Source organism: Artemia franciscana, chromosome 8, assembly GCF_032884065.1.
Source record: "Artemia franciscana chromosome 8, ASM3288406v1, whole genome shotgun sequence".
In the NCBI taxonomy this organism is placed as follows: Eukaryota; Metazoa; Arthropoda; class Branchiopoda; order Anostraca; family Artemiidae; genus Artemia; species Artemia franciscana.
In genome coordinates, this window is record NC_088870.1 from 46,143,755 (window position 1) to 46,171,021 (window position 27,267).

At 35.1% G+C, this 27,267-nt stretch overlaps 1 protein-coding gene across 1 annotated transcript in view; it reads left to right on the forward strand.

Annotated features, from left to right (window-relative positions):
* Positions 1–6,206: 6,206 nt before the first annotated feature.
* LOC136030491 (uncharacterized) overlaps positions 6,207–27,267 on the forward strand; it is a 55,904-nt gene continuing 34,843 nt past the window's right edge. Inside the window, exons 1-3 of the mRNA XM_065709513.1 lie at positions 6,207–6,463; positions 16,014–16,155; positions 21,345–21,475. Of these exons, the coding sequence (XP_065565585.1) occupies positions 6,277–6,463; positions 16,014–16,155; positions 21,345–21,475 (460 nt within the window). The 5' untranslated portion in view covers positions 6,207–6,276. The remainder of the gene's footprint in view (positions 6,464–16,013; positions 16,156–21,344; positions 21,476–27,267) is intronic.

Consider the following 27,267-nt stretch of genomic DNA (forward strand, 5'->3'; position numbering starts at 1 on the left):
TCGGGGCGAAAATGAGCATGGGAGGGGGCTAGAAACCCTCCAATATTTTGGTCACTTAATAGGGGCACTAGAACTTTTGATTTTCAATCAAATGAGCCTTCTCCCGATCTTCTACGATTACTGATTCGATATAATCACCCCTGAGAAAAAAAAATAAATAAAGATGCATCCGTGATCTTTCTTCTGGCAAAAAACGCAAAATTTACATTTTGTACATAGGAGCTAGGAACCTCCACACTGGGGTTCTTTGGTATGCTGAATCTGATAGTATAATTTTAATTAAGATCACTTGATATTTTAGGGAGGTTTTGCTCCTTCTTCAAAAATTGTTTTTTTTTTAGGCTCGTAACTTTTAATGGGTACCATTAAATTTTATTAATTTTAGATATTTTGAATAAGCATCAAAATTAGACTCTTTTGGTATATCTATTATTGTTACGACTCTGTTTCTTATAGTTTAGGTTACTATTGAGTCGCGTCGCTCCTTACTCACAGTTTGTTACTACGAACTGTTTGGTTTACATAGTTTACTTATCTTCTCTGCAGCTTATTCTTTCTTGTGGGAAATGTACAGAGCCCAAGGGTCATAGTTTTATCTAGTGCTTTTGTTCGGGGAGGGTTCATTTTTTGGTATATAGGAGGGAGGGTTATAAAAAACCTACAAAACGCATCCGAAATTTGTTTATATGTATTTTGTTGCTTTTTTACGAGTCAGACCCAAATCTTTGGGGGGGGGGCTCAAACCCAGTAGCCTCCTCCTGGATACGGCCTTTTCTAGGGCTCTATTAAGCCCTGATTTGGAAACCCAAACCTATAAATGTGTTTGCTTCTACTTTTGTTGTAATTGCGGATGTTTTAACGATCATTGGAAATTAATGCCGGTAATGTTTTCAAGGAAGATTAAGAATTTAAGTATATAATTTCGGATAAAAATATTTTAAACACAGGCGAAAATAAATCCGTCACTTGATAAGCTGCTGATAATCCCAGCAATTTCGGTGATTATATCAGGAATTCCTTCCGGGCACCTAGAAACACCGACAAGGGACACCCCAATCGCCGTCCAGATCTGTTTTTACTCTGGGAAAAGACAATCAACACGCTAAGTGAATCCAAGATTGTCGCCAGGCTGTCGCCAGAATATTTTATCGCTTTGGACGCCACCAGAAAGCCATTTTCAGGACGGAGGTTTATGATTTGTTGATGTATCATGACAACCGACTCGTATACCTGTGCTTTGAATAAATAATACCTACTATTTAAAGACGTTTTGGGCATGAGATCGGATCATTAAGTTGACAAACAAAGTAGAATTACTAATAGGTTACTTCAACTCGTGGTATTGACATCGAAGTGATAGACTTGATAAAAGTGACTCTAAAAGCAAGAGGAATAAAACTTCATAAAATGAGTAATAGAACATTAATCAGATTTATCAAAAATGCGAAAAGGATTTCACACAAGGCGGGGTCCAAGTTTTAGTCTGTTGGCGAGGTGGGGGGGGGGGGAGTAAATAATTCACGAGTGGTGAGGACCCAAAAAAATTTATTTCACCGTTACGTTTTCCATAAATGGATCCTAACGTATGAGCCGTTCAGAAGCTAAATGGATTAACTCTAGAAACGAATTAGCGATGAAGAATTTTTTATGGAGCGTTCTTATCAAGGTAAAATCCAAATATCCCAATTTTTTGTTGGTGGGAGGGGACTATTTAACAAAAGTTCACAGTTGTTGAAAATTGGCAGGAAAGGGTGTTCAAACACGGTGACTCATTCACTGATGAAGCGTAGGTATTTAGCAGTCTTGAACTTACAGTAGGACTAGGCGTTTTACGCCTCATGTCTCGTGGGAATTTGCTTAACTATATACTCCCTAAACTTAAAGTGGCTGAGCTTGCAAAGTCCCACCATTGGCACCCCTCCCCCACAAGCCAAAGGGTTGACAATATCAGGTCTTGAATCCCCGTCCCGACGGACAAAGGATTGCAAGTCCAGCGTGTCATCCACTCGGTTAGTGTGGCTCTATGGCCGTAATATAGGGCGGCAAATATACATTAGATAGAAATGAAAGCCAAAGAATTTCACCAACGAGAAATAGTGTTTACTTGTAGGTAACCTTATCTTTTCGTTTTTTTTACTTGCTTAAAAAGGTAGAGGAAAATAATAGGGGGTTGTGGAGGAGGCTTTTAGATCATGGTCCCCCTCAAAGGTGGAAATTTGATAAAAATTATAGGGGTTGGAAGGGAAAAAATACCAGTAAGGAAGCCCTAGTTTCATTGATGCCTCCTCCCCCCAAAAACATAGTTTTTTGTCCGCCGCTGGAAAGAAATAATCCAGCTTAGTGTTATTTTTACTGGCTTAAATTGTTGCATAGCAACATTAAATAAATACAACAACGGGTAAAAACCAAGGTTATATCCCTTCCATAGGATTATTGACATACGTTAAAAAATGAGCCAATAGAAATAAAACGTACAATAAAATTTATATAATAATAAAATATGAAAAATAGAATAAAATTTTGGAGGTACAGGCCAATGCACTCTCTATGTATTTTGGATTTTATTCCCATTAACCCTGGAAAGCCTTGCATGTGGTGTTTGAAACCCATAAAAATTTATAAAAATAGTACTTTCACCAAAAATAGTATCTGAATGTCTCCGTTTTCTATTTTGGTTCTTCATTTTTCAGTATTATGGCCCGAATCGGAGCATCTAGATTCAAAACAAAATAGCTTTTTGCTATTTAATATTAAATCGCTAATTAAACTAAAATTGCTAATACATAATCCATCCACCGGGAAAAGAAGTCTCAAACTACAAAATATCTCATAATAGAAATTAAGACTGAATTATAAAATAAGAGGATATTACCGCAAAGTTTTTACATATTTTGTCTCTACAAAAAATATTTTTTTCCAAGGCCTTTCTATTCTTATCTGAAACTTCATATGTGTACACACATTTTTTATTTTTTTATTTTTTTTAACGATTTTTTTCCTGAATACAACTCGTAAATTAAAGAAAAAGTATCGAGCAGTAATAATGAAAGAAAAAGTTATCCATACTGACGTAAAGAGCAAGGCTCAAACTAAAATCCACGAATGTTATCAAAGAAAAAAGAAGGCTGTCACCCGTAAGGATTTGGCTTGCCAAATCTGTAATTTTGATAATCTTTTAATAATAATCTTTAATTTTTCCAAATCTTTAATAATTTTTGATTGGCTTGCCAGATCTAAAAAGACATAAGTGAGATTGACACGTTAAAAAAAATAATATAAATAAGGAGTTTTTACTTCTTTTATGGAAAAAAAAACAATGGTATAAAGAAACACAGTTATTGAGCATATTATAATTGTCTAATTTTTATTTTCATTGTTCAAACTGAAATATCCGAATTGTTGTTTCGACGTGCCCACTTTTCTGAAGCAGTGAAATTTGTGGAAAAAAAAATATGACAAGAGGACCTATTTGTTTAGTTAAAAAATGTCCGGGTGCAGTAGATAAAACTCACATCCATTTTCGATATTTCAAGACATGGACCCCGAAACATAATGTAGGACAGACATTTTATCCTAAGATGGAAGTAAAAGTTTAAATGTTTGAATAATTATTTCATATATTTATGATAGTCATTTAGGGACGGAATTCTACCCCTCATCAGGTAATTTTACATATTTTAAGTTTGAAAGTCCCTCTTTCCTTCAGGCAAGAAAACTGGGTTTCCTTTTTGGTGACATTAAAAGCCAAAATAATGTATGTCCATAAATATTTTGAAATCAACTACTTATGAATAAATATAATATATGATTTTGTCACTTTTCAATGACCCTGCCTAGTCTCCAAATTGTGTCTATAGTCTGAAAGCCATGCAGGTTACAGTTTGTTGTCTTTCAACTACAGTTTTTTGGAAAAATTTGAATCAAAGCATTTTCAACGTTATTATTTCAGTTCTGACATATTTGATCGAAAATGAACATAGTCTACTTGTAAAAGGTGTTTTGGTTCTAAAACCTTTATTTTATTTTACAGGCCTAAAACTTCATAAGAAAGAGCCAATCAGGCTTTGCGTTCCTTTTACTGCTTCAAAATTTGACATAACACCAACAAATTATTACAATAACGTGCAAAAGGGTTACAAAACAAAGAAAAGAATATAAAGATGACGAGGAGGGTAAGAGGGGTTCATATCCGAATAGTCAAGGGAAATGGGCTGCATAGTATTTTTTTTTAATTATTGGGGGCCACCTGTAGAAAAAAAAATTATAAATTAAAACTTTAAAAAAATACTAAAAAATATGTATAAAACTAAGATAAACTAACTGGAACATTTAATATACACTACTTGCATATACAGTTGCCAACTACCATGACGAGGAGGGTAAGAGGGGTTCATATCCGAATAGTCAAGGCAAATGGGCTGCATAGTATTTTTTTTTTAATTATTGGGGGCCACCTGTAGAAAAAAAAACTAGAAATTAAAACTATAAAAAAAAATACTAAAAAATATATATAAAACTAAGATAAACTAACTGAAACCTTTAATATACACTACTTGCATATACAGTTGCCAACTACCTTCATGAAGCCAAAAATTCATTTTATTTCAATTCATTTCTAGTTCATCTGCTCATTTATAATTCATATTTAAATTTTTAATCCAGTGCTCTTCTGGTTTCATGAAGGTAGCTGGCAATGGTATATTTCTATACCCGCCAAAGGGCATGTCAGGCGTCAGGTATAAAAAAAAATAAAGAAAAACGCAGTGTATATTCTTTTGCGACGATTGGAGGAAAATTGCCTGGCCCCAATGCAAACTTAAAGTCACCTTGCCACCAATTCCCAAAAAAACTTTCCTGAGAATTTCAGATCGATCCCCTTACTTTGATACAAATCAGGATTATAAAAAGACCGCCCCTCCCTTTAATCTAATAATTTATTCATCTCCACGCGTAAAACAATCTAATATATATATATATAATTACCTCCATAAATGCAGCTTTAAATGAGTTCGAAAGAAAAAGAACTGAAGTCAGGCTGAAAGCCATTACAGCGAGATTAGAAGTCTAATGCTCGTTTACCTTACCTAGTCACGCTTGACATTTAGTATTACATTTTTGTTTTTTAATATAGACAAATACAAGTAAAGGGTTTACCATAAACATATTTTCTTACTGACGCTAACAATTATATATAGTAGATAATGTAAAGGGATTTCAAGGAAGTTCAAAATTGAAAAAAAAAAAACTGTCTTAATAGGCGTTCAATGGTTTGGACAACCTTTATTCTTCTTCCATTTCTTAAATTGCATTTAGAGGCTTATGGCCCCCCTTTAGCCCTGTTCCAGCGTCAGACATACCTGGGAATTGATTTTTTTTTCATGGGAACATCGTTTTTCCTTACCTTGGAGCAGAAGCGTATATACGAATCAGTTTTCATTTCAAAATACTTTTAGGGGTATTTCCATTGAAAAAACCCATTATGGTATTTTTCGGAAAAAGCTAAAAAAGCAACAGAATTGGCCCCCTGGATTCTGAGAAACACATTTGAAACCCTAACCCATAATTTTCATTAATTGACACAACTGCAGTTTTAATTCAACAAAATGTAAGGAAGCGTTTTTTTTTTTTTTTTTTGTTTTTTTTTTAATTGAAGATATAAAAAATATGTAAAGGGCAATTTTTTGTTCTTTTTGGATTTTTTTTTAATGAAAATACCAAAACAAAGAAATTTTCAAAATCTGGGGTATGAAAATACCCCTTTTTTCTACTCCCATAATTAGCGTCGAAAACATATACCCGACTTTTAGTAACATAGGACCCCGTCCCCCTGCCGCCTTTCTGTGTTGCAAAACCATTTTACAGATGACTTTCTCTTAGTAACAGTCCCCCGGAATAAATTGAGCTACTTTTACGTAAAATTCTGTTTACGCCCCTGCGTAGTGCTGCTTAGAAGCCTCAACATTATATCATTTCAGGTAATCACTCACTAATTTATCCCTAGTTGATATTAGCTTTCAAACATTTGCAAACAGTTGAATTCCTCGTCTGTCAATTGTTTTCTTAATTGTTTTCCATGACAGTTTTACGACCGACATCGCCTGAGAGACCAAATTTTAGTCCGGCGCCGCTCAGTCGCGGCACAGCCCACAACTCGGCGTCCACCTCCCGCACCTTCCTCCGCGCACTCAAATTGTGAAAATAACTCCTCTGAAACTTCAGTCTTTAACTGTGAATCAGCAAAGGTTGTTGTGGTTACGGAAGTGAAAAATAATTAAAATGGATGACAGAGTGCCTCAAAACGGTAGTAAAATATCAGAATGGATTCCAGAAATGAGTTCAGTTATCTTTAGAAGTTCAAGAATTGGAAGCATCATTTTAGTTTTCACAATTTTGCCTATTGTTGCGGCGAGTAGCAGTGGACCGATTTATGATGATAATTCCAGTAATCCGTCACAATTTAAAGGTTTATTATTTTGCAAGATTATTTTGATTTCTTAAAAAAAAAAAAATCATTTTGATGCTGAAATCGTGTTCAATAGAGGTCAATAATTACGCTTATTCAATTAGTTATTGAAATTGGCTTAGCATTGCTTACACAGCGTGTTTGGACCTTAAAAAACGTGTATCAAAATGGAAGGTACCCTGAAAATAGGATTAATTCAAAAGATAAGAATATAGGTAATATAGTCTTTTCAAACGGCGGGTTGTATGTAACCTAGGGCTTTATGATTTTATGAGCAAGTGGAGGAGGGGGGAGGGAATTGTAATTTTAGAGAAGATTATATCTGGAAAAGGATTTTAATAGGGAATCGAATGAAAAGCTGCTAATCTTTTGTCATTATTCGATTCCCTATTCAACCGGCTCCTGAATGTAGCCCCTAGTTCCTGAATTTAGCCTCCAGTTCCTGAGTATAACCCTTGTCTATATTGGTATTCAAAAGATTGCTGTTTTTTTTTTTTTTTTTTTTTTTTTTTTTTTTTTTTTTTTTTTTAATTGACAAACTGTTGACCAAAAACAAGTTCACAAAAATCGTAACCTACAAAATCACCAAATTTTGCATGTAGCTAGGGCTAATCCAATTAATCTCTAATTAACTTGGATTTGAAAATTATTCTAGGAGAATTTTTAATAATATTTGTATAATTGCGGATCCAAATTCCTTCGGCTAATTTGTAGTGGACTGTATTGGAATAAGGCTTAAATTTGTCCGCCTTTGCCATTGTTCCTAACAGTGATACCCATACGCGAAAATGAAGGGAAGAGTTTTTCTCATTTTTTAAATGAAGATGCAAAAAAAAAGTTTCAAAATCGGGAAGGTATAGCATTTTAGTTGTTTTTTTTTATGAAAAAAACATATTTTTTCACAGTCTTGAGAGAGCAACCCCCCCCCCCCACCATTTGGTTCCCCCGAATAAAAATATCAAAAGAATGAAGCTTAGGTTTGAATAAGCCTAATTCAAATAAGGCTTAAGTTTATCCACTTTGCCCTTGTTTCTAAAAAAGAAAAAAAATAGGAAAAAGAAACAAATAAGATTAGGCTGACATGCTAATTAAAAGAAAAATTTGCAATTAAAAAAATTATTTAAAAGAAAAATGCCAGTTACAGATGTTTCAGGTCAGACAAATTATCAGTGCCAGTGCCATGTCAGTGCAATATCAGTATCAGTGCCATGTCAGACAAATCAGTGTCTAATTAAAATAAATCAAACCTAAAAACTTGTGGCCAAATGATAAAAAAAAATGATGATTTGCAAATTTTCAATGCTTTCTTTGTCATGACTGCCCAATTTGGCCTTAAAAATGTTATTTGTTTTAGATAAAATATTTTTAACTCTGAGGTTTAAGGGAGAATTGCCCTCTCTTCGCGAAATGTCGCTCATCTTAGTTTTTCGTATGTTATATGCTAATACCTCGATCCACGTCACAAATACACAAATCGAGCATTTCTAATTAGAAAAATGTTCGTAATTGCTTTCATATCATATTATCTATTTCATAATTAATGTCTTATCAACTTGGGCAATAGGAAATTTATCTATGAATCACATCAATGCTGCCAAATAAAATTTAAGCTATGTCTATTTCCTTTAAAAACAAATATAAAGAAAGAAAGATAAAAATGAAGATTAAAATTGAAGATATAAATCAAAATGTTAAAATAAATGCAAAGGTAGAGCGTTGTCTTTTTAAGAATTTTTTTTTCAAAAATGACCATCAGCTTCGGTAAAAATGGTATCATTTTTCGGGAAATGTCCCAAAAGTAGGAAGAATCAAAATAATAAATTTGTTTGTTGTTAAAGAATTTAGTTAACTTAAAAAGATAAAAAAGTTTGAACAAAAAATATAATTAAAATCTGAAAAAAAATACTGGTTACTGCTCCTCTGGGAGTCATTTAGTGGATGGCCAGTAGCCTTCAGGGTCACTAAGACCATACCAAAAATGTAGGAGTTCAGTGTTTCTCATTTTTTGTGATGTAAATGTGAAAATATGATTTTTTTAAATCTAATGGCGGGGTGGGGGGTAATTCCCCTCCCAATAAAATACAAAAAATATATTTTCTAAATTTACTTAATGGTGTATTAGCTCTCCCTCTAATTACTGCCGTTGGCAGCACTTCTTCCTTGATTCATTTTCAACAGCCCCTTCTCTATATATGCAGACAACGTCCAAGATAGCCTTTTTTACTTTCATACTTTCATAGCATTTTTGACTAATGAGCTAAACATACTCAAGGCAGTATCCAAGGGGTTCAGGGTTTGACCCCCTCCCCCGAAACGTTTGTTCATAACAAAAATACATATGAAAAAATTGTTGAGACGTTTTTAATTTTTTTTTGTAATGAGTAATATTGAATAAGTAACATAGTAATGTAATAAGTAACATAAGTAAACATAGTAATTTAGGTCAGGTATACAACCAAGCCAATCTTTTGAGGGGTGGCCCGATATAAGAAAGTTATATTGGACAATTTGGATATTATTGTGCATCAATTTATGGTGCCCATAAATTTTGGAAAGTTTAGATTTTGGGAAGGGTGGGCTCAGGAGCCTTCCCCGGACACGTCCCTTATTTATGTGCAATGAAGTGAGATTAGTTTCTTTTCCTCCCTCCCCCTGGTTCGTTCAAGATTTTTTCTGGCGCCCTCATTCCTAGTTTTGTTTCTGTTTTTCACTCTTTTTAAAACAAACTTGGTCAATTATTGGCACCCTTTTCACACCCCCCCCCCAAGATTTTGCTCTAGATCTGCCCCTGGAACCAACCAATGACTTCTTTAGCAAAACTATTAAACCAGTATTTGTTTTCTCATCATGATGTGGATACTCTTGTTCGCCCAATTGTTTTCGCCAAATTTTTTATGAATGTATCTATAACAAGTTATTACTAAGCAACACTCATTCAATCACTAAACAGAGCTTTTTTCTTTTAAGACAGATTCCATGTAAGTTTCCCAATAAAACAGCTAAGGTCTGTTAAACTCGGTTGTAAAGAGGTAAAATATAAAGCGACAAAAACCCGAAAGCACCAAGGATAGTGAAAATACAATTAATTGTTGAAATAAGTGAGATTTTACACAACCATATACATCTTAAAAAAAAAAATCGGGAATACAATTTTTAACCGCATTAATATTCGTATGCAGTGATTGGTAGTACTGTGTGCAAAATGAAAGAAAACGGAAAAGTGGTTGAAGTCAGCAGAAAATAAGCTAAAGATATGAAGTACCAAACAATTTGAGGAGGTGTAGTCCTCTTTTAAGGTGTAGTTATCTTCCCTTTTAAGGTGTAGCTGTCTTCGGGAACCAAAAGAATGAGAGTGTTTGCATCTGTACGGACGAAAAGCTTTATTAGATTGAACTAATAAATTTTGCTTTTTTTTCAAGATTCTGCGTGGCAACACTGACGAAATTTTGTTACCGCTCTAAGAAATTAATAATTTTAAACAACCAAAAGAAGAAGAATCTTAAAAAGTCGTGTTTTTCTGGCATGAATAGACCAAGGCTGGATCCAGGGGGGTTAGGGGGTTTTGAACCCTCTCGGAATGTTCGCGCGACTCGTAAAGGTGTAACAAAAATGTATATTAAAACTTTTGATGAATTTTAAGATTTTTACCCCCCCCCCCAAAAAAAAAGTGAAAAAAACACAAAAACAAAGCAAACCTGGATACGGCCCTGGAATAGACTGAAGACGGCTCCTGGGGACGGTATTTTATTTTGATGCCCTTTTTAAAGGTCATAGCCTAAGTGGAAATGTCTTCGGTGAATCATAGAAAATACTTCCAAAGTTAATCCATTGGAACTGTTTTTGTTAATATTATACACGGCATTTCTTTTTTTTTTGTAACTAAACCATAAAACTAACAAAAGTTAAATTTTTTTTATCAGATATTATATCATGTGTGCAGAGTATATAATTGCAGTAGAGTCCATATTTTAGGACAATTAGTCTTTTTTAGGGTAGGTGTTATAATACTTAAAAGTCAATTTTCATTCCATTATCTACAATTCCTTGTGTTTTATATTTTAGGCTGATTCCTTTGTTTTTTTGTTTTGTTTTTGTTCATTGTAGTTCGTTATTACACCTGTCGAGTAAAATTATCAGGTTAAAATGAAATATTATCCAAAAGTTGTTTTACATGAATTTTTAAACTGAAAAATTGCAATATGTTTTTTAGTGTCCCAAAATTTTTAATTTTCGGAAAGAATTTCAAAAATGTTTTACATGACAGTTCCGATTCTTGTTATTATAATTTATTGTCTGGTCGTTGGGACCCCTATTTCCTGGTGCTGTTCTCTTGTCAGGATCAAATTGTTAGAATTGTTTGCTAATATTTGCATTCTCCCTATTTCCTTGGCCTATTTTCTTTTGGACATCATTAAATCGTATAATAAATGGATGAATAGATGATGTTTTGACCGTTGATGTATCCACAAAAATCCATCGGATGACTATCTATTCCCTCCCTGTTTGTAGGTATTATTGACAAATTTTAGAACTGGGCATAGAAGGGGGAGGGGGTTGTTCCTGGCAGAATACAACGGTATTTGGGAATTCCGCCTACCCCTAAAAAATTTTGACCCATTTTTTCGTGAATTAGACCCCTTGCTTCCCCTTTGTAAAAAACCATCTAATACCACCCTTTCCGTTAAACTATGCATATTTAGGACTTTAAATAGGAATGATGAGTATGTTTTAAAATGCCTGATCATGAGATAGTTAATAACTTGCAAAGGAGATAGGCATTAGCTCAATAAATGAGGATGCTACTACTGCTAGCAACTCACTGCTGCACTAAGCCGCCTGAGGCCAACATAGTTACGTGCCCTTCTTTAAACCCTCCTAAGAAGTTTCCATTTCCCTTAAATCTTTCCTTACGACCTCCCAGCCCATTCGACGGCAACCTGTTTTTCATTACTTTCTTCTTACTTGTGGCGGGAATCAGTCGTTTCCACCTTGCCCGGTGTCAAGGATCCTCGAGATCCGTTTGAACCACGTAGTGCCGTCTACTGTCAGCTGCTTTGCAAATGGGAGCCATTGAGTTGTCCATCTGTGACCAAACTTTCTAAACTCCCCAATAGGTTCAAGATCTAATTTAACTAAGTTCTACCAGCTTTTTCGCTGTCCTCCTTGGCGTCTCTTCCATGAGTTGAGCGACTCAGCTAGAAGGATTCGGCGAGGCAAGTACTCTGTTGGTCTTCTTAAGACATGGCCCAACCATTTCAGTCGACGCTCCTTGATCGTGATGGCAATGTATCTCTTGATACCACAGATTCATCGTATATCCACATTTGATATGCGATCATTCATATTTAACTTGAGGATGCTACACAGACAGTTATGCTCAAACACCTTCAGTGCATTTTCATGTAGTCGCTCGACTACAAATCGAGGCCCAAGACGGTTGGCCGACAAGGTCTTTCTTTGGTAATGTGTCATCCTTCATAGCCCTCTCAAGCTTTCTCTCATTATATCCCTAGAAAGAGGGACACCAACATTTAGTACAGCTTACTGTTTGAGATATGGTTAGTTAGTCGGGTACAGAAAACGACCGAAAGGCAATCTCTCTGGAAAACATCTAACTCATCCTCCCCCGTCTTTTGGAGTGCCCACTCTCCAGAACCATACCTGACCACTTTCATCCCTGTTGCTGTAGTCTGTCTGGAATCCCTTCCCACAGCAAGTTAAGGAAGCAGAAAGTCTGCCTCGACTGAAACGTTGAAAAAAGTCCACGAAAGGCTTCAACTTCTTGCGCGTACATTATGCGATTAAATATATCATGTTTGACTGAGGGGCGAGGCGAAAGATGAATAGGGTATCGCAGGCTTTTAATGGGTAGTAGAGGGTCATAAAAGGCCACTCTTTCTGCATCAATGTATCGATATTTTATCTGTATTCCACTTAGGCATTAATCTTAAAACGCGTCCATAAACGATTAATTACTTAATTCATCTCATTAAGGCATCTTAATAAATCGCATGTCTATGCTTTTAATAGTATCAGCCAATTATACTTCAAGTCATTGATAATTAAGGAACAGCCCACTCGCATTCTATCTTTACGTTTTATTCTGATGACGAAAGTGTTTGGTTTTTTTAGTTCATTCTTTGACGGGCTTGAGGTGTCGGCAAAACAATTACCTAATTTGTTGCTTTTGCACTGAATGATGCAGGTATCCCATTTAATCAAAGCTTTTACTCTTATGGTTTATGTTTTCTATGCAAGTTATGGCAATTTCTTCTTCTACAGCCCTATGGTATTAATGACTTGATTGAAAATTCGGTACGTACGTTTTATAGCGACCATACTTTGTTCTTGATCTGTAACGAGACCGGTATTCTGTGTCCACGCGGAGATAATCAGCTTAGCCTGAGCGAGATAAACGGTATCTATGCGGGTATATTTTAATTGAATATTTAATATATAGAGGTGGTGGGGTTAGGCTAGGATAGGTTAGGTATTTAATATAATGCATCCTGGGTGACCTGCTTTCATTAATTCTCTGTTGTAGTTTCTATAATTTTGTCACAAAAGTAATTATATTTTCATCGTATTTTGGTATATTTCATTCTGATTAACCCACCTTCACTTCTTTGGTGTGGTCGCTTTGGTGTGTACCAAAAAATCTGTTAAATTTTTTTTTCAGTAAGACAAGTTTAGATTAATCTGGTAAAAAAATTCTTAGGCAATATCATAATTATTAGTCGGTGTAGATCAGAGGGGGTGCCAACCTCCACAAATCACGTAAATCAGCTGGTGTGTGTCAAGCGTGGCGGCACTGTGTGGTACATTTGGCGTTCTTGAAATGAACACCAGGTGACTAAAAGTGTGCGCCCTCGTTGATAGATCAAAAACTCATCAAAAATATTATAATTACAAAAGAATACAACTTTTTACAAAAAAAAAATTACAAAAAAATAAAAATAAAAAATAAAAAAAAATACATAAAAAATAAAATAAATAAATAGAAAATAAAAATGAAAAAAAATACAAAAAAAAAATAAAAATAAAAAATTTTTACAAAAAAAATACAATTTTTTACAAAAAAATATTAAAATACAAAAAATATTATAAGCACGGTGTCCTTTGGGTACAAGTTACAGCTGCAGACTTACCACAAAATCGCACATTTCACAGGGTGTATGAACGTTAATCGATAGTAGTCTTAGTTTTTTTGTATGATATCTTTAGAAACATCATTTAGTTAAGGGTCTTTAACCTATTGGTGACAATGGAACTAGTGGAATATCCGGTATGGTCCGTATCCCTTTCATGTAACTTTATGAATAATAACCCCAATCTTTTTCATTGAACAAAAGTAGTGCATTATATGTCTATTCCAGGTAGCCTTGCAACATTCTAAACCAAGTAGCCATGCAGTGTCAACATGCAAAGACGGATTTTTATACTTTTTTTTTATAGATTTTTATACTTCAAAAATTTTACTCTCAGCCTTGGGACTGTAAATAAACCCAGTCAAGAACACCCTGAATAAAATAATGCTATTATAATAATGATAATAATGGCATGATAATGATAATTATATAAAAATGATAATGATAATAATTATAATAATGCTATTATATAAATATTTAAGTAAAATTATTTAACTAAAATATTATAATAACTATATAAATAATGCTATATTATCTAATAGATTTTTGATGGCTAGGCCACGTTCTACGGATGAAGGATGACAGATTACCGAAGATTGTCCTTTTTGGCCAACCGTCTGGGGCTACACGGAAAGCAGGTCGTCCTTGTCTGGGTTGGGAGGATTTCATAAATAAGGATTTAAAGGAAATGGGAACTTCCTGGGAGGGTGTAAAGAGGGAGGCTTTAAATAGATTAGGTTGGAGGAGGAGCGTGCGTAGCTGTGTTGGCCTCAGGCGGCTTGGTGCTGCAGTGAGTTATTAGTAGTAGTAGTAGTAGTATATCAGCCTGAAAACAGTTAGATTATAATTGCTTACGATCTCCATTCGCATTTATAGAAAAAAGCTTTTGACTCCCTCAATTAATGTTTTTAGCCCAGCAGCGCGTATGAGGTTTTAAGTTTTCTACGAAAGCAATTAGTATTGTAAATTTATCCATCGCTTTCTCATCGTTATCTCATCGTTTTTTCACCTATTTGATTTTTCTCTCTTCATTTATTATTTCCTTTCTTGTTTTCATACGTCTTTCTCTCTTTTCAAAGGTTATACCATAATTTTTTGATTCTATTCATTTAGAGGAGGTTTTTTGAAGTTACAGAAAATTAAATGTTGAAGATATATATATATATATATGTATATATATATATATATATATATATATATATATATATATATATATATATATATATATATATATATATATATATATATATATATATATATATATATATATATATATATATATGTATATAAATGTATTGTCCGTCCGTCCGTCTGTCTGTCTCTTACACTATCTTTACCGTCACATGTTATTACTGTTACACGAGCTCAAAAAATTGAGGCTCTTTTTAAATTTTATTAAATTGCTTAAAATGTAAAAACTGGTGATTGCACAAATATATATATATATATATATATATATATATATATATATATATATATATATATATATATATATATATATATGTATATATATATAGTGTTATTGAATTTGTAATCTGTTATCGAATGTGTAATCTTAGCAGGACCGTCGCGGACTTCCACGGGGGGAGGGAAGAGGTTATGTGAACCTCTTCACGATTGGTTTATAGCAGTGACTTAAACTCACAAAAATTTAGGGGGATATTATGTTTTCATTATTTACTGAGGGGGGGGGGGCAATTTGTTATTTTTAAATTTTCGGTGAAAATACAAAATAATATTTTTCAATAAAAACGTCCCAAAAAGGTGCTTTCTGAATCAGGAGGAGGGGACGGGGAATGTACTGGGGCACCAACCAATCTGTCCCCTCCCCGACTGACGTGGCTTGCTCGAAAGATTCCTTATGAAAAATTCCCAAACCCAGATAAACCCTCCCTCCCCCCTAGAATAATTTAACCGTGCTATGATTGATTTGAAATGATTTGATCGTATGATTTGAAACCATGGTATGGTCTTCTTCCTCCATAGATTTCAACTATTTGATGAATATCTTATATTTTACTTCACATTTGTTAAACTCCTAAATGTTCTTATCCGCTGTAAACTGATTGTCTGGTTGAAAACCTACTACTAGAATAGAAGACGTTCTAAATTAGGTCGCAGACAGATTATGAAAAAATAGCAGATTGTAAATATAATTGCTTGCAATTGTAAATGTAATTGTTTGGGATCTAGCCAAAGCAGAAGCCTTAACGAGGGAGGTGAAGGGTAAGACCTCACCAGTGTGAAGTCCGGTGTTAGCTTAACATCTTGTCATTTTCTACTGAATTGAAGGAAAATGACGAATCGGAACTTCTATTGGATTGTTAAATTTAATATTTATCTCTACACCTCGCAGCCCCTTCTTTTTTAGAATTCTATACACGATTTTTTCTTTCTTTCAGAAGTGCGTTGCTACTGTAATTTACCGTCATGCGTTTCCACTGGCTATATGTGCAAATCCAGCATTGGTACGTGTTATTCAGAAATTACCGAATATACAGGAATTTCAAAATGGCGACATGGATGTTTAGAGTTTGCAGCGAGGTGAGTCCTTTGTTATCTACGAATATATATATATATATATATATAGCGTTATTGAATTTGTAATGTGTTATTGAATGTGTAATCTTAGCAGATCATCGTGTACTACCACGGGGGAGGGGTATATGTAAGCCTCTTCACGATTGGTTGGAAACAGTGACATAAAATCTCGAAAATTTAGGAGGGGAATATATTTTTCATTATTTAGTCAGGGCAATTTGCTATTTTTCAATTTTTCAGTGATAATACAAAAAAAAAGATATTTTTCAATGAAAACGCCCTAAAAAGGTGCTTTGAATCGGAAGGGGGAGAGAATCCACTGGAGCACCAACCATCGTGCTCCACTAGTGTTCATCCTTCCCCCTCTCCAATCGACGTGGCTGGTTCGAAAGATCACTTATGAAGAATTCCGAAACCCAGATAAACCCTCCCTCCATCCCTAGAATAATTTAACCGTTCACCTCTGAAAGTTTGGACAGAGGGATCCAACTGCTCTTGTCATTTTCTATCCTTGGACCATAATTTAAGTCTCAAACGCCATCTCCCTCTGCGCATCTGTATCTGTGTGTCGCACTTCTGCAGGTGCATGATTTTTGTACATTTTGATAAGACTGACCCATCCAATCGGATTTTAATAATCACTTCTCTTTGAAAAACATTATTCTTGTGGTACTTGTGTGTAATACACCAATCAAGTTTAAGCTGTCTAGAACTTGAGAACAAACAGGTTTCTTCGTTAATTTCTTTCAGCTTAGCGTGAGACAAGACAAAGACAAGTGACATAATAGATGATAAATATAATAATTTGGGCTTTGAATTTGCTCATAGGGGGGGGGTAAAGTATTTGACAGTTTAAAGTTAGAAAACAATTCTTACTTCATAATATGCAGAATTATTGTACCTAACACATTTTAAATGCAGCCCCGTCATACTTTACCCTCCCCCGGGGGTTATATTTTCATAATTTCTGTTATATTTTCATAATTTTTTTGTGATATTTCATTAGGATGGATCGTCAAAGAAACAGGTTCTAATTAAATGAAGCACTTGAGTGGCCTTTAATACACAAGTACCTTTTTTTTAGTTAAGCAGCATTGATATGGTCCACTGTAGTACATAGTAAACAAAAGATTGACTTAAACAAATATAGTAAACATATCAGTTTATATATAGTTTATATATAAACATATATACAGTTTTATATACAGTTTATATATAGTTTATATATAAATAAATAAACAAATATATAGTAAACAAAAGATTGATCTTTTGTACTGTCGTACAAAAGATTGAACAGAATGTACCACCTTTGAAGAAATTGCCTGTGTCCTCGTTTTGATCATTGATAAAAACAAAAAAGGTATCACAGGTATCTACCTGTGAATACTACTACCCTTCGGGTATTTGCCTGTTCAAACAGATATTAGCTTTGAAGAAAAGGATCTCAAGTTTCGGGTCTTTTGTGGCTTGAAATATGCTTGACTAATTTGAGGGCCCTTTAATGGCTTTAAGTGCTTTATAACCATTGTTTTCTTTAGTTTTGGTCTATAGACTTCCTTTTATTTTGGTGTTTACATTAGACTGAGAGCATAGAAGATTCCTGAGTTTTTGGGTTGAAATAAATTTTTGGGGTAATGAAAAATGCACTTTAGGAGTGGTTGCAATTAAATTCATAGTTGCAGTTTACATAGTTTCACTTTATCTAAAAAATTAACTTTGTTGCTAACATTATCCTTTGTTAAAGGTTCACTCAAATGATTTTATTGTCCAAACACCTTTCTCGGCCATGCCGATCAGTGGCAGTTCTTGTCACATCAAAAGATATGGTATTAAGCATATAGTAATCACAACCACAACCTTCGTCACACAAATTTAAGCGCAACTAAACAAAAAATTACGCAACTGAATTTCCACAACAGACTTGTCACAGTGGCAAGTCTTCCACATTGGCCATCTCATCTTAGTTTAATCGAGGATGTCCCCCCCCCCTTTTAACTCCAATGTAAACGAAAAGAAAGCTTCAGTGGGTTTAAGGCTATAAATATTAAGATATACTATGTTGCACATCATCACACTTACCTAGAATCAACTTTTAAATGTTGTGACTCGATTTTTTTTTCTTTTTCTTTTTTTTCTTGCTCAAAATTTAACATAGTAACCATGGCTAAATACAACAGCGGGTAGAAACGGTGGGGTTACTTAGCCTCCCTTTCTGACATACACTTAATTAATGTTGTGAATATCTTTCGAAAATACGTCATAAGAATTAACCAATTACAAGCACACTTAATACAAAGATATAAGATGGTAATTTTTCTTTTTCTTTTCCTCATGACCAGGGTAGTACCCAGGATTTTTATTGGGGATGGGGGACTACCAAAGTAATATCCGTCGAGGATTACCAAAATATTTTTTGTTCGGAGAGATTTAAAGTTTTTTCTACCTGCATTTTACTATTTATTTACTAATCGGAGATTTTAATCGGGGGAGGGGTTAAAGCTCAAATCTCCCACCCTGGGTGTGCCCCTGATCATCACTGTTTTTGAACGCTCTAAACGTTGACCTTGCTCGATCGAATTATAAGTCTCGTCATCAACTGTATATTCTAAGTTTTTCACAAACTTAAAATATATATATTTGAAAATAAAACACAACGATCATTTTTTAAAATAGCAAACGTTGGAATTACTTAAAAGGTTTTTCTTAAAAGATTAAAACTTATTTGAAAAGCAAGAGGAAAATATAGATTTGCGAAGTAAAATGGATCTTGTTTTGTCCATATTTGTGCTGCTATATCATAATAGGATAAATGTCAAAGTACACATATATTGTTTACTTTTTACACTAAATCCTATTCAAATACGACATTTGCTTATTATCAAGGAATTATCCACGTGCTGTCTAAGCTTGGTAAATAATGTAGAAACATCTTCTAAGAGGTATTTGAAACTAAGCTTTTCATTCCATTTCCATCATTGATTCTAAAATAATTTGTCTATCTAGATGTTTAAATGGCCCATCACTTTAACTGAAAAAAAAGCTTTTTTGCTTGCTGACCAATGGTCTGCGTTGTGCAGGTACCGGTCTCCTGATTCATTGCCTTCGGGCGGAACTGCAATGCATGGTTGGAGACAAATCATCCGACGCTTCCCATGGTGGAGCTAGTTTATATCATGAAAAGAGCACAAACAAACACAAAAAAAAAAAAAAAAAAAAAAAGAGACAGAAGGAGAAAAGGAAGACTGTTTTCCTAAATTAGTGATTAATATAGACCAGCACTTGAATGAGGCCTTAACCCTACTCATCCATACAATCACATAGGTCAAACAGCATAGCCATACACAATCAACCATAAAGAATAATCCATGGACAGGCAGTCATGTCGTCAATAAGTATAAGTCGTCATTTACCAAACAATAGAAAAAATAAAAAGACAAATAATTCAGATGGTGGAGCTAGTTTATATATATATATATATATTATATATATATATATATATATATATATCGTGTTAAAGATAATTATTCAGCGAGAAAAAAAACAACTCCCCCCCTACTTTAGGAATTCAGACGGATAAGCACTTTAACAAGGCCTTGACCCTACCATCCATCCAATCATTGAGGAAAAACAATACAGCCAAACACAATCAACCAAAGTATATAAATCTTTTTGCGTATATACAACCCTTCTAAACCCCTCGCATTAGAAGGATTATAGGTGGCAAGACATCCATCAAGCTTGACCATTTGAGTAAAAATTTGGTGAAAAAAAACTGTATTTTGTTCAAATCCCAACCCCAGACACCTTTGCCTCCGATCTTCCCTTCCTGAAGTGCATGCTATTGATTTTCCTTCTGTAACTTCCCATATTGTCCATGAAATTAGCCTCAATTTGGGTTTTTATCCCCCCCCCTCCCCCTCGCATTAAATTTCTGTGTATGTGCTTGCGTAACACTTGCTCAAAATTTCATATAATGGGAGGGGGGGTAAAACAGGCAATTTGCACGTTCAATATAGGCAGCTAAAGGAAGAGACATGAAAATTGAAGAGAAGGGGTACATATCCGAAGGCCCAATCAAACTCATGAACAATCATGACATTGGGGGTGGGTTGCAGGACTATACTCTGCTTTGGTTAAGCCACTCAGTTAAATAAATTTATTTTGCTAGATTATTGATCTTCAACGAAGCTTCGAGCTACTCGAAAAAAGCTAAGATATTTATTTTATCTGATGATAGACATATTCAAATTAAAACCTGTTATGTATCTTCTATCTGTAATTTTTTTACAATTTTGAACTTATCAAAATATACATACTTTTTTTGGGGGGGGGATTTTTTGCTTGAAATTTTTCCACGGGGAAGTTTGCCATGGAGAGGGAGGTTACAAGGGAGTGAACTCGTAAGGGGAAATTTTTCACTGGGAAAATTTGCCAGAATTCCTATACAAAATTCTTTTTTGTCTTGCTTTCTCTTTTCCGTCTCAAATTTATACGTGGAGTTGTTAAGGGTATTTGTCCAGGGTAAATTTTCACCGGGGTTGAATTATCTAGAGAATATATCCATGCGATGGGGGATTTCTCCGTGGATTGGAGCCTGGTTTCCTGGTATTATTTTAAAAAACGATCAGAAATTTAATAAAAACAAGTTTTTTTCAACTGAAAGAAAGGAGCAACATTAAAAATTAAACCGAACAGAAATTATTATATATATGAAGGGGGTTGCCCCCTCCTCAACCCTCGCTCTTTTCGCTAAAGGTTGAATTTCGTCCCAGTTCTTTAAGAACCACTCCAGAAAAACACAAGGGTCGTTTAATTAGAACAATAAGAAGCTTTTTTTTAAAGTAGAAAAAGCTTTAGCGTAAAGAGCGAGGTGTTGAGGAGGAGGCAATCCCTTTCATAACTTAATAATTTCTGTTCGTTTAAGTTTTAATGTTGCTCCTTACTTTCAGTTGATTTTTTTTTTCAATTTAATCAAAATAGGGTCTGAACGACTCATGCTTCCTTGCTAATACTATTATCACTATCAATTGGGTTTTGTTGTCTATTCCCTTGTTATTCTCGGCCACAGAGCCTTGTAGGTTGAACATGATGTGTTTTATTGTTATTGCAAATTTATTGTTGAATATATTTGTTTATTTTATAGTTTTTTTGGGGATTGCCTTAACGCTTTTGCGTTTCTTTTTTTTTTGCAGGCCAGATTTGGACTCTTGTCACCGTGATTCTGTACCAGAGGGAGGGAATGGTTTAATAATGTGTTGTCATGATGATATGTGCAATTATGTTGACAGTCTTAACAGGCGGCAGAATAACGATACAAATTCAAGTAAGTTTTATCTAGCATTTTCTCCCTTTTTTAAAGGCAAATATTCACAATTATTGGAGAGGTTAGGACTAAAGGGGGTCAATTCCATAAAAGAAGCAAATTGTGAAACGCAGACTCCCAAACAAAAGCGTATTCAGGGGGGTTGTACAGAGATTTTTTCAGGGGGAGGGGGGTTGTACAGATTTTCTTTTACAAGACTTATCAAAAAATGCATGCAATTTTTTTTACGAGTCGGACAGAAATTTTCGGAGAGTGGGAGGGCAATCCCGTCCCCTAGATATAACCTTGCTTCTAAATCTAACTGGCAAAAATTGTGTTCCTCACCTTTAGAGATAGTTAATAAAGACCAGATGACAATTTAAAAAATAGTTTTCAGTGATGAATATTATGACCCTGGGGCGAAAACTGAGAGTAGCCCAATATTAAAAAAAAAATCAGAATGTTCGATTTCAGTTATTTTAGAGTTAAAGTGATTTTGAAGATGTCAAAAAAGGACTTTACCCGCTTTATTTCAGACATGTGGAAAGTTTTGGTCGGCATTACCTCCTAATCGCGATATTTTTGTTTTTTCTTCATTATTTTTGTATTTTCGATACAATTCTCGTATTTTCTGCCTTTCTCATTTCTATGCCCCTCCCTCCAAAGATCGAAATAAATTCGTGCATACGTAACTAACCTGACTGATCCCACTATAATTTGGTCAGTTTTTACTATTTTGATAAATTCGAAAAGTGAATTCCTACGCGCGTGCCTCCTGCGAAGAATCCAAGCATCCGAATTAGAGTATACAGATACAGTGCTTTTCTGTAAACATAAGCTAAGTTATTTATCACTGAGATTCCAAGCTCTGTTATCTTTGCAAATATTTTCTAAATTTATGGCTTACTCTGGCTATTATTTTAGCGAATTCTTAAATGATGTCCCACCTAAGCACAATATTATGAATCTCTATACAATAGCCGATATTCTCCTTTGCTATGTCTAGATTTGTGGTTGTCCGGCCTTTTTTCTTTCGCAGGAGCTCATCAAAACGGTAAAATCATCAAAACGGATAAATCAAGATGTGGTCCTGGGATCCCCATGTGGATGGGGGGGGACCAGACCTTTTCTTGTTACCTAACATTTCTCAAAAGCAAGATAGTTCTTCATAAAATACATGACTGAGTTGCCGGCAAAACAAAAGAAATTAATTGGTTCCTGATTGCAAGTAAGCATCGGCACTGTTTCTGTTTTTGAGAAAAACAGAAACAGAAAAAAACAGTTAGAAAAAAAACAGAACAGAAACAGAAACAGGTCAAACAAAAACAGGTGACCTGTTTCTGTAATCTATTCTGTTTTTCGAAAAAACAGAAAACAGCTGTTTTTTAAAAAAAAACAGCTGTTTTAACAGCTGTTTTTCCTGTTTTTTCCTTACTTCTTCTATTTCTAATAGGAAAGAAAACATCTTCTTTTTAAATCCTTGTAGTCACATACAAAAGATGAGCAACTTCGTGTAATTCAACACACTAGCGTATTTTTAGGGGGGGGGGGCGAAATTTGTCATAAAATGTGTCCAATCGGGTGATACCAACGCTATATTCCTTTCAAGCTTAAATGTCATTTATAATTGACAATTTACCCTAGTTGCTCTTAGACCGTTGCTTTAGCAGTAAACCATTGCTCAAAGCATATACCAACACTATATTCACCGCTTAAAGCACGGATGCTTTCAAGCCGAGGCTACTTAGACCGCTGCTTGCTAATATATACCAGACAGACACAGAGTCATCCCATCTAGCTTATGTCCACCGCTTAAGTTAGAGGCTATTTAAACCGTCGCTATAGCGGTAACCCATTGCTCTAAGCAAATACCAACGCTCTATAACGCTCTATGGTTAGACCATTGCTCAAGTGGTAATAACCCTCCGCTACACACATACCAAGGTGTCTAGGTTCACCGCTTAAAGTACGGATGCCTTCAAGCCGTGGCTTGTTGGACCGCTGTTCTAGCGGTAACCCATTGCTCTAAGTAAATACCAACGCTATATTCCTCTTTTATATGGGATTTCATTGAGCCCATGTTTGCTGCTTAAAGCACGAATCCTTAAAGCCGTCAATGGTTAGACCGTTGCTCAAGCGGTAATAGCCATCCGCTACACATATACCAACAGTAGAGACATTGTCATATGGGGTTCCCATCTAGCCCATGTCCACTGTATAGCGTTCAAGCTTCTCTCTCTTTCTCTATCTCTCTCTTTCGCTCAGATTTACCCCGCCGTGAATTAGCATGAGAGGTTGACTCTAGTTGAGCATTGTGGAGTGACATGCATGAGAGGAAAATTTTCAAGTAGTCAACCCGTAGTCAACGGGTTGACTCTATTTTGGCATTGTCAAGGGACATGCATACACGGAGAGGTGTAGCATAAATGGGAGACAGTCACAACGGCAATCAAAGGGGTAAAATTAACCTTGACTGGGTTGCCCACTTAATTGGACAATCTGTCTTAGCTTTTTTCTACAATTGGCCATGACTTTGACTTTTCCCACAACTATTCCCTTTTTGTTTAAATTCAAAAATCAACGGTATCATGGTATCATGCCCGCTAGATGTGCGTTTCGGTACGGTAGGTACGGGTAGGTATCATGCGTTTCGGTATCATGCCCGCTAGATAGCGCGGCATTTGAAAAAAAAAAAAAGAAAAAAAAAACAGAAAACAGATAAAAAAAAAACAGAAACGGAAAAAAACAGATGAAAAAAAAAACAGAACAGAAACAGAAACAGGTAAAACAAAAACAGGTAGCCTGTTTCTGTTTTCTGTTCTGTTTTTTGTAAAAACAGAAACAGAAACAGGCAGAAACAGGCAAGAAAAAACAGAAACAGAAACAGTGCCGATGCATAATTGCAAGTCCTGAAGGGGGAATGGTTTCGTTAGTTCGTTAGTTCTGCGAATGGTTCTTATATCAGTAAAAAAAAAATGACAGGAAAAGACGGAACAGATATTTCGGCAAGGTCTTCCGCCAATCCGTCCTCAGTACTCAAAACATTTTATTCCCTATATTTTACTTTTTTTTTCAAATGTGATGTAAAGTCAGTGTGTTCTTAGAATGTATTTTCAAATGAATCACGTTCTTGCAAGTTTCGCTTGACGATCTCTTACCTTATGGAATGGCCTCCCAGTAGGGGTAGTCCCGGAAAATCCTTCTCTTCAAGCATTTAAGAGATGGTACCTTAAAAGTAAATAGTGTGGTTATTAGCAGGACTAGCGGCACATTATCACTTGTGACGGAGTCCGTATGGAAAAAATAGATAAAAATCACTAAATTCAACTACATTATGCAAAAAAGCGGTAGCAATATTATTGTTTTTTTCTGTATTTTAAATCTTAGTTTAGAAGGACAAAATTATTTCTATAAAAATTAGCCATTGCAATCTAGACAATTTTTATTCCTAAACACTTTGAATTTTGAACATTCTTAGATAGCTTGACCCCCCCCCCCTCCCTCAGAAGACAAGCCCAAGGGATCACTACTTCTAGATAACTTTAAACATTGTACCATAAAATGCACGTGTTTGGTTGAACTAATTGAATTTGGTTGAACTTTAGGGTTGAACTAATGTGTGCCTATGCTTAGAACCTCTTTTTTCAACAAACTCTATGCAGATAGAAAACGTGTGGAAAAAGAGAGGGAGAGAAAGACAGAGAGGGGGAGAAAGAAAGAGAGAGACAAAGAGGTCTGCCGGAAAAAAAAACTTGTTCAATGCCCAACTACTTACTACTACTACTACTTACTACTACTACTACTAATAATAACTCACTTCAGCACCAAGCCGCCTGAGGCCAACGCAGCTACGTACGCTCCTCCTATAACCTAATCTATTTAAAGTCTCCCTCTTTACACCCTCCCAGGAAGTTCCCATTTCCTTTAAATCATTACTTGTGACATCCTCCCAACCCAGACAAGGACGACCTGCTTTCCGTGTAGCCCCAGACGGTTGGGCAAAAAGGACAATCTTCGGCTGTCAAAATACAAGTTGGGCTGCTAAAGTGTCAGCTGTAAGACTACTGTCAAATTCTGCTGTTGGTAGTTTTGGAACTTTTTCCATACCTGGTTGTAATAATATTTTTGGAAATGAGTGTCTCTGCTAAATATTTTAATAACCACATTACAATTTAATTTGATTGTGGATAGTATAGAATGATTTATTAGTATAAATATGCAAAACGGTTTGTCGTTCAAAATAAAATGAAATAAAAGTTGTTTTGCGAAAGAGATTAAAAAAGCTGTCTTTCTTTTCACCGAGAAAAACTAGGTGTCCTAGTAATTTATGTTTACAATAAATTCATGATTAGCTGTCCACATTTTGTTATATATCATTTGAAAATAATGTAATTTTTTTATATTCCCCTGCTATCAGATCAAACCTGTATGTCAGCGCAATATTTCTACTTTTATTTATTTAGTAATATTGACGTTGCGACTTAAAAATATGTCCAGATATGTTTTCATTGTTTTATAATGATTGTAGATTTGTCACGTATGTGTGTCGTTTTTTATCTAGCTTGTTAATTCAAGTAATAAAAAGGGACTTGGAAAGATTGGCACCTGCAGTTAAAGCTGAATTGCACAATTCCGCTCAGTATCTTGTTATTATTAGTTTTTTTTCTTTGTATCTTTCACTAACTAGCAGCGACGGATATCGGAGTTTATATAGGAGGGGAGGGGTGTAATTAAAAAAAAAGTAGCAAGGCGAATTGCATATAGAATCAAACAGTTCGTGGTAACGAACTGTAGTAAGGAGCGACCCGGCTCAATAGTAACCAAAAGTCAAAAAAAATGGAATTTTGGTACCAATAGCTACATCAAAAGAATCGCATTTTAATGCTGATTTTAAATATATAATTTTCATCAAGTTTAGTCTTACCCATCAAAAGTTACGAGCCTGAGAAAATTTGCGTTATTTTAGAAAATAGGGGGAGACACCCCCTAAAAGTCATAGAATCTTAACGAAAACCACACCATCAGATTCATCGTATCAAAGAACCCTACTGTAGAAGTTTCAAGCTCGTATCTACAAAAATGTGGAATTTTATATTTTTTGCCAGAAGGCAGATCACGGATGCGTGTTTTTTTGTTTTTTTGTTTTTTTTTGTTTTTTTCCCAGGGGTGATCGTATCGACCCAGTTGTCCTATAATGTTGCGAGAGGGCTCATTCTAACGGAAATGAAAAGTTCTGGTGCCCTTTTTAAGTGACCAAAAAAATTGGAGGGCACCTAGGCCCCCTCCCACGCTAATTATTTTCCCAAAGTCAACGGATCAAAATTCTGAGCTAGCCATATTATTCAGCGAAGTCGAAAAACCTTATAACTATGTCTTTGGGGGCGACTTACTCCCCCACAGTCCCCGTGGGAGGGGTTACAAGTTCAAAACTTTGACCAGTGCTTACATATAGTAATGGTTATTGGGAAGTGTACAGGCGTTTTCAGGAGGATTTTTTGGTTGGAGGCAGGGGTTGAGAAGAGGGGAATATGCTGGGGGAACTATCCATCGAGGAATTTGTCATGGGGGAAGAAAATTTTCATGAAGGGAGCGCAGGATTTACTAGCATTACTTAAAAAAATCAATGGAAATTTTTTTTTAAGCTGGAAGTAAGCAGCAGCATTAAAACTTAAAACGAACAGAAATTATTACCCATATGAGGGGCTCACCTCCTCCTAATACCTCGCTCTTTACGCCAAAGTATTTTTAGTAATTTCAACTATTTATTCTGCGGCTTTTGTGATTCAGGGGTCATTCTTAATGAATTGGGACAA